This window comes from Trachymyrmex septentrionalis, unplaced genomic scaffold (genome assembly GCF_001594115.1).
Source record: "Trachymyrmex septentrionalis isolate Tsep2-gDNA-1 unplaced genomic scaffold, Tsep1.0 scaffold127, whole genome shotgun sequence".
NCBI lineage: Eukaryota > Metazoa > Arthropoda > Insecta > Hymenoptera > Formicidae > Trachymyrmex > Trachymyrmex septentrionalis.
The window spans coordinates 1,518,375-1,527,664 of NW_017304406.1; the positions used below are offsets into that span (position 1 = coordinate 1,518,375).

At 37.8% G+C, this 9,290-nt stretch overlaps 1 protein-coding gene across 1 annotated transcript in view; it reads left to right on the forward strand.

Annotated features, from left to right (window-relative positions):
• Positions 1-9,290, forward strand: part of LOC108756437 (junctophilin-1-like) — a 29,695-nt gene that overhangs the window by 1,718 nt on the left and 18,687 nt on the right. Inside the window, exons 2-3 of the mRNA XM_018500250.1 lie at positions 117-714; positions 3,781-3,992. Coding sequence (XP_018355752.1) covers positions 407-714; positions 3,781-3,992 — 520 coding nt within the window. The 5' untranslated portion in view covers positions 117-406. The remainder of the gene's footprint in view (positions 1-116; positions 715-3,780; positions 3,993-9,290) is intronic.

A 9,290-nucleotide genomic window follows, 5' to 3' on the forward strand; every position in this document is an offset into this window, starting at 1 on the left:
TAGAACAACAGCTCCGCCACCGTGTACTACCGTTCGTGTCCAGCCGCGTCTCGTAACGATGATATATGCGCATTCGTTACGGCGGATCAGCGCTTGACTCTTCGATGCCATTGTAGAGATCTGGTGGAGGCGGACGTGAGAAGGCGACGGCGAGGGCGGCGAAGAAGATTACGACGACGTCGAAGGAGAAGGTGGCGGAAAATGGAGCAGCGTACGGGGCAGGGCAGATGTTACTGACGTTACTGAGCAAGCACAAATACGACCGCGACGACGATAACGATCACGACGAAGACGAAGACGAGGGTAACGAGGGAGTCGAAGAGTAGTAGTAGCAGCAGGAGAAGAAGGCGGAAGAGGTGAAACGAGGAAAAAACGAACGACAGTGCCTGCGCGGTAACTGCAAGAGATGCAGCAACAACCGCACTCCGGCCAACAACCTGGGTCCGGGGCGCCGAATGGGGTGGCGGGGGGTGCCCAATTGCCACAAACAGGTGGCATAAGTCCGGCGCAACCTGGCGCGACCGGCACCGCCGCTAATCGCGCGCAAGTTAACGGGGGTAGATTCGACTTCGACGACGGTGGGACCTACTGCGGCGGCTGGGAAGACGGAAAGGCCCATGGCCACGGCGTGTGCACCGGGCCCAAGGGCCAGGGCGCCTATTCTGGCAGCTGGCACTTCGGCTTCGAAGTATCCGGCGTCTACACCTGGCCTAGGTGAGCGACTATCGTATTGATACCGACTACTCGTTAGTCTGAACGTTAAGCGCTCCGTTAGGACAAGTTGCTATACTTTACGATACTTTATGTCTCATTGGCCCTTGACATATTTCACGATGCGCATTTGTTAACTATGCAGTTTACACGGCACACACAAAATTACGGAGGATTACGATAAATTGCTAATTCCCGTGGTACACGTAATCCACGATGCTCGTACGGTTGCGCGCGTTTCGTAGAGCGAATTAATCTTATGTTCTCTTCGCGTTCTCGCCGCACTCTCGGGATTTTCACGAAACGAAAACCGCCACATGCTCCGACCTCATGAAGGATTAACGCTGAGCTCGTTTGCACTGTGACGAGTGTACGGTTTTCCGGCTGATTATCCGGTATTACATTACCGCCGCTGCGCCTGTTTCACGTTAATAATGTCGCTTAGCGGGGCAAACGACTTACCAAACGACGTTACACGCCGCGAAAGTAAGATCCGACCAGACGCTATTTGCGAGGCTCGGATTCGGTAGTTGTAGAAAACTCTTCGGTAAATCAGCTTTTCCGTGAATCCATATTGGATGTTTCATTGATGATTTTCGCGAATCCCCCGAATTGAATTCACGAGATTCCTGGCGCCGCGTGATGCACAAACAGCGGACCTTGACACGTATCTCGGTGTATACCTGGGTGGGAATCTCCCGATTCCTGTAAAACTGGGTCACCATGCGCAAGGACAACCGGAGCGGGTCACCGGGATTCGAGTCGTTAGGACCTAGTTCAGGGTCGTCGTGGAAAATCGCCGTTAAAATTTTCGCGACGCGGGTGATGTGATCGATATCCGCATCCGTGCGCGTTGAAGACAAAAGTCTTTTTCAATTTTTTTTGGAGCTATTGATCAATTTATCAACAAATACGTGAAAGTTATTCAGTAAAACGTTTCGTTTCCCCCAATAGAGTGTACAATCCTGGTTTCGGTAAAAGAATGCGAGATATAAATCAGCGCTCAGATTCTTCGAATCCCATTAAAATGCAACGTCGGAAATCGTTAAACGTTTCTCGCGAATGACGACGTCATCATTGAGAAATATTTTAGGTCGTTTTCGTCCATAAAATTGAACAAAAAATGACAGGACTGGTATTCTTAATCTGTCGATTGGATCCCGCTTTTGGATTTCTCTGCTCGAAATTAATTGAAAAATAAAATTATTAACTATTTACATACGAACTCCGATTTATAAACACTCTATAAAATGAGGTAATAATTGCGGAGCCATCTTGTTTGTTTCTCGACGATTAGTTTTATGAGAGAATGCATAACGAGAATACATAAACGAGGTGTAGGACAATTAGGAAAAAATTATATAGTATCTACATACGTGCACGCGATACGAAAACTCGGAAAGACTTTAACGATCGTAATTACGGTTTCTAGATCACGCACACAATGGAAATATTATTAGGTAAGAAGATATTATTAAATAATAGAGATGTAATAACAGTAAAATGCTGTGTAACGATTTCATTTATATTTGCAAAGGGCTATTAAATTGTGCTCGAGATTAAATGTGAACGTTTTAAATATACATGCATACTTAAGATATATTATTTAATATATATATATTGTTATACAGTATTATTATACAGTATTATTAACGATATTTTAACTCGTTGTTGCGTTACGTTGTGATTTTTTCAAAATCGTTTTCGGAAACTGAGATCTGCTTGAATGTAAATTCATTTCTTATTGATTTCTGGAATAATTAACGTAAAAAAGAGAGAAAGTGGGATAGAGACGAAAAACGATGACATCCTCTTTTCTTGCCGATCACGTATCTAGGCTGAGAGAATTCGCCGTTTCATTTCCGCGTAAACTGGAGCAAGGTCCATCTTTAACTAGCAACATTTTCCGACGACTTCATTCTCGATCATGATGATACTCGAAGTTGAATCGTTTCGTAGTTCGAGCACGTGTTGCTGACCACTACCGTTCGGGGGATAGTTCATCCCATGTATCTAGAATTTCACTCACTATCTACTTCACTATTTACTTCCGTCGTTCGCGACAAGTAAAGAACGTGCATTGTTGAGAGACCGCCTTTATCACAATTATTTATTGCACATTCAGTTGTTAATTATATCAAAATATTTTAAGAGGTGAAACGTCCTTTTTATACATTCTCAAATGTTCTAAAAATATAATGCAAACATTATTTACAATTATAGAATATCTACAAATTATTATTGCATTGTCAGAATTTATAATGTAATTAATCGTACCGCGGTAGAAAGATATAAATTTTTATCACACGGCGGAGCGTCGTTAAATACAAGTATTTACGCAATGCGCGACACTTATAGAACATTTCCGCAACAGTTTTCGCATCCACGTGCAGCTTCCATGTTTATGTAATCATTATTCGCAAGGACTTGGATATCGCTCGGGTAGGATTAATCATTCTCTCTTTCAAGAGATTTACTATAGATGTTCTTGAAACGTTCTTGTCGTTTTGCAAAAACTGTGACGATTAAAAGGGAATAATTAAATTATATTTGATGCTGGATTTAGGAAGATTTTCTACGATAAAAAGTAATAACAGAAATAAGTTTAGCGCAAAGGCTTTAATCGCACTTGAAAGAACGTCCGCTCGATTAGTTCTCTCTCCGTCTCCCTTCTTCGATAATTATAACTTTCATAAAAATATCTTAAAAGAAGGATCGTAGGCGGCGTAATCACTTTCTACATTAGCACGAGGTGTCATGCCTCTCATTGCCACTCCATTCTGTATACCCGACAACATGTGGATGCAACGTTGTCATCGTCATCGACGACAGTCGGTAATTATTGGATTGGTTAATTGAACGAGTTTTCAGCTAACGTGAATGGCTAATGATAGCGTAAATAGCGACGTGATCCTTGAAGCGTAAGCGTCTTAAGGATATTTTTACGTGCGGACAACAGCTGAGAGCCGCGGAAGAAATTATCTCTACAATTTCAAAATACTTTTTAAGCCCCACGTGAAGGAGGAGAAGTTGCTTTAGAAGATTAAATTCCGCAAATTGCATTTGCAGCGGGTCAGCCTACGAAGGACAATGGCAGAACGGCAAGAGACACGGCTTGGGTATGGAGACCCGTGGCCGTTGGCTCTACCGGGGAGAATGGACTCAGGGATTCAAGGGTCGTTACGGGGTGCGGCAGTCTACTACCTCCACTGCGAGATACGAGGGCACGTGGTCCAGCGGTCTGCAGGACGGTTACGGTTCCGAGACTTACGCCGACAGCGGTAAGCCCTAAGTCTAAATCTATCAAGACACCCGTTTGATCAACCTGACTTTTTCCCCATAAATCGGAATGTAGGACGTTTCTGAAAGTCTTATGAATGAAACGAACAAACTGTGAGCTCTCTCTTTCACCTTGAAGTTAAAAACGTATTTTTTATATGTCCATATATAAAAAATTATTTCTAAATACAACTGGGAAAAACGTTTTGGATTTATAATTTTTCGATTCGTTAATATTTTTCTGCTTCTAAAATAAATGGGATACGTTTTCAAAATTGAAATAATTTCCAGAAGTGTACTGACTGATAAAAAAAAAAATCTTTCCAACACGGTTTGCTTGTATCGATTTTTAATAACGGTTAATACCGTTAATGTGCGTAAGTACCGATATATTTGTATTCGGTTGTGCAATCGCACAAAGTTCGATTTCGCATTAAAATGTTAATAAATGGGCGATTTCATTCACGAATGAAATATTTTATTGGACGTTGAATACGCGTTGGAAATCCTTCTAGCATGCTCCAGAGAGCTGGCCTATGAAGCAAGACATCGTCAGTAAATAAATCATTGAGTTCTTTTAATAAAGCTCCGCGAGGCTGACTTGGGAACGCGGTAAATAAACAAAACAAGAAACGGATGTGGCAGAACGCGTCGTCGATTTCGCATTATTCTCGGCGAGATATTTAGTTGCGCCAAGATTGATGGCCGCAATTGCGGTATGTCTACAAAAATTGATGCAGTATTTAGAAAGCGGTCTTCTTCTTCGTCTTTCGAATTCCTCTACTTACAAAGGTGTCATTGTCGAGCGGAGTATTATAATGTGGGGTTTTATTTGTAAAACGCTACATTATATAAAATCGATTCGCATCTAAGGAATCATTTTTCTACGGTGAACCAATCAATCCTGACATGATATTTCATTTCTTTCTATTGTCGCAAATAGTGAGAAATATAATCGCAATGGATAATACCGTTAGATCAATATCGATTGCGAAAGGAATTTTTTTCGAGAAGAATCAGAATTGATGATACTGCTATACGGCGATTGCAATTTTCATGAAAATCGCTGCAACCTTCGATAGAGTCTTACTTCTTCTAATCCTTATTACGACCTATTTACTAGCTTCTTTTTTTCTTCCTGGGGAGATTTCCCTCTTGCACGATGCAGCTTGCATCTCATTCTTGGATTTCACCCGCTATTGCAAGGAACATCGCAAAATTCAATACATCTTAAATGTCATTAACCAACTCAGTCATAATTTCTCCGCTGTTGAAATCTAATTTGTCAAATTCATTTAACTTGTCGCGAAATATCGTTAGGGGCAATTTTCTGCAGTCGCTTCAGTTACGAATAAACGATACGCCATTAAACGGAGTCGCACTCCGATGTGAGGAAGTAGGACTATTGTTCAACCGATCGATCATAGCTGGTGAAACATTATAAAGTATTCATGTGCTATCTACCACAAGAGATCGCAGCGTCGCACATTCGCGTAACATAAAATATTACCGCATATTAATTAAACGTGATATTGTGTTCTCAGACCTGCCGTTTTTCTCGTGAGATTAAACTTAGTCTCGTTACGGTCGCGGCAGATGCTGCGTCTCAGGTCATGTTGTGAAAAGATTGCGAGTAAACCAAATGGAAAATCTTATCCAGTAACGCTTTGCACAGAGTTTCGCCATTATTCGTCTTATGGCAACAAAATACTTCAAAACTCGCACGTAAACTTGAAGACGATTCTCGCGATTCTTTTATATTTTTGGAAGAGACGATCGAGGCTTCAGTAAAATAGCGAATAAAAATATTTAATTAATTTTGATAACAAGAGGAAGACACAGTGGACTCTTTATAGATTTTAATCTTTTTCGGTACACTGGAAAAAAAATCTGATTATATAGTCACCAACCGAGTTAAATATTTCAACCAAATGTTCCGGTAATATAACTAAACATAATTTTAACTTTACTATATAAATATTTAGTAAGTATAATATTTAATAAGTATTACCGTTGGTAATAGCGTTTGGTAATATTTATCAGTGACCCGGACCAAAATCGGAATCGAAAACTGTTTTAGAACCCTTTTTTTTTTAGTGAATTGAAACCGAAACCGTACTCAAATTTTATAAAGTTTATAATACCGAAACCGTAACTGGTAAAATTTTATTTTTTGGGTTTTTTTCGGTTCTTTTTTCAGTTCTTAATTTTTAATCTTTATCCTTGTTCTTTCTTTGTTCTGCCCGTTCTTTCCAAATCACCAACGTTCAATCCAGTACTATCGCCAGCTCTCTTAACAACCGGAATGTAAATACCTTCAGTACCTCATATGATATAACAAATCTGGCGGAATCGCGAGATATATTTAATGTAATTTTTTTTAAGATACTAGCATTTCTTTTATTTAGATCTTCCTCATCACAACATGTTGCAAGAATTTATTCTAAGTTCTGAAATTCAAAAATACATATGTAGACTTTAAGTGAGATCTATTCATAAGAGCCAAATAAGTTGTAAGAAAGGATTGAGAGAAATATGTTTAAAATAATGTTTACGTCATTTTTTTATTCAGAGTCATGTGATCAGTTGACGACTAGGCTCTCTAGATTGAACGAATGAATACGCTCTCTCTCTCTCTTCTCTTTCTCTCTTTCTTCTTCTTTTCTCTCTCCTTCTTTTTAATAGAATAAATTTAAAGAATAAATAAAATAAATAAATAAATCAATAAATAAAATAAAGCGAGTAAATAGAACTGAAAAAACCGTTAAAAAACCGAAATTTTTACGGTTTCGATTTTCTTTACTGTAAAAAAAGTACCGAAACATTTGCTTGATTTTATTAAACCGGAACCGGAACCGAATTGAAAAAACCTTTCGGTCCGGATCCGATATTTACTAAATATTTGTAACGATAAAATTATGTTTAGTTACATTACCTGAACATTTTGTTAAAATTATTTCACTCAATATTTGATAGTTATAACCAGACTCTTTTTTTTTTGGTGTATGATAAATCTATAGTATATCGAAAATAAATGTCGTGTTCGAGCATTTTGTCGAACAGGTCTTATATTTTTTTTATGAAAGAACCTCGCACTAATTATATGGAAAATTGGATCTCAAATGAAATGAGTTAGTTTTCACGTGTAACATAGTTTGTAATATGACTAATAATTTATAATATGACACAAGCCTTAATAATGTATAATTTTTAAGCTAAGCGTCGACAGTGCTTTATGCATGAGCACAAATTTTATACCTTTCGTATATGTACTATAGCTTAAAAATTATTCATTATTATTATCTTTTGTTCGCCACATTATAAGTTACATTATATGTGAAAACTAATTCATTTCGTTAGGATCCAATTTTCTATAATTACTGCGGGATCCTTTCATTAAAAAATACTACTTACAAAGTAAATTCAATAAAACGCTGGGACATGACACAATTTATTTTCGATGTACATATTATACGTTTATTATGCTGAAAGATATCAAACTCTGTGAAAGGTTCACTGTGTCCTCTTCTTGCAAGTAAAATAAATGCAAAGACTTGCGCACTATAAAAAATAACAGTGTGAACTTAACACCCATGCGATGCCTATATAATTTTCACCGTGTTGGTGTTAAATTAACACCAGCATAGTGTGGATTTAACGCCACGGATTTTTAAATCTACACATCCATAATGTTAAATCCACACCATATTAGTGTTGATATAAATACCAAAGTTTTAAATCCCCATGTTGGTATTAATTAAAAAATTGTATTGACACCGCATGGATGTTAAATCCACACCAAGTTAAATTGACATCGACATTTTTAAAGTGCACGTTTCGCAGCGTAATATATATATCTTTGCCTGATGAGAGTTTGTTCCGTAAGTAGTGCTATCGCAGCATCACAATTGATCACCAAATCTGATCACCGAAATCTTTCCCGTGAGGCATCGGAATTCAGAAACTGGAAATGCTCTGACACGGCCACGTCACGTCGAACATGCGTGCGTATATTATGCGCGTACGAAAATAGCACGTCCAATCGCTCGACGCGAATCACTCGACTCGATATTTATCAAGCACTACAGGTTACCCAATCGGATTTAATGCTTTACAGTTTAAATGTATCTTTAATGAGTCACTATAAATCTTTCTCGCCTCTTCCTCTAAGACCACCGTCGATTTAACCCTTTTATTTGTCTCACATAAAAATACATCTCCAGATACATCTGTCTTCCAGAACAATACGTGCCCCTTATTATTCATTATAATTTTCTGAAGATGGATCAGCCTAGCCCATCTGAAAAAGTCTGCGGCATGATCGTTCAGAGGTCTATATAAAGCGCCGAGAAACATCGGACAGAATGAAATACGATAAAACTCTTATCCGCCACTACCGGCCACGCTCACTCTTTCTCATTCTCTTTCGAATGTTCTCCGTCTCTTCTCGCCTTTTGCAACGAAGATAAGTGAAGTGCTGGGCGCTATTTCGACGCGAAATCGAACCGGCACGGCGGAGGAGTCTCCTATCATGAATGGACCGGATGTCGAAACGTTTATCGCAAACGAACGCAGTTTATGTACACCGTACTGAAATGTGCATCATGCTTGGCCGACAAACGTTCCGAAAAAGAGTAAAAATAATTGCGAACAGATTTAATAAATTAAATTAATTTATAAAATAAAATTAATTTAATTTTTTTAATACAGATAATAATTAATTAAATTACTTTACAAAATAAAAATAATTTAATTTTTTTAATGCAGTCTCTTTGGAAGGAAAAAGTAAACACCTTTTTATCAAATAATTCATGTTAATTTATCCTATCCTGTGGAGAAAATTAAAATGGTTCAGTATTATTTCAGATTAATCTTTTGAAAGAATACCATCAAATTACGTCAATTAACCCTATAGGGGACGAATCGTTTTTTATATCCAAATTCTCTAATGTAATACGACTAATTTATTGTCAAGCACATTAATTCCATTAGGTTTACTTTATTCGTTATTATATTACATCTGTTTTATTGAGGAAATCTTGACGGATAAAATTACTTCCTTTGAAGATTTCTAAACATATGAACACGTGGCTTGTGATGTGTGGTCGAAGATACCATGTCGGGTTCAAAAATTGGTTAATTATTTAAAGTGCTTTGTTATTCTTGAAACGGGCGGAAATTTTATAGAAATTATATATATACAATTTCTATATATACAGTGAATGCAAAAAATACAGAGAAAATATTTTTTTTAAAAACTATTTTTTTTTAATTTTTATTCTCAAAAATTAAATATTATC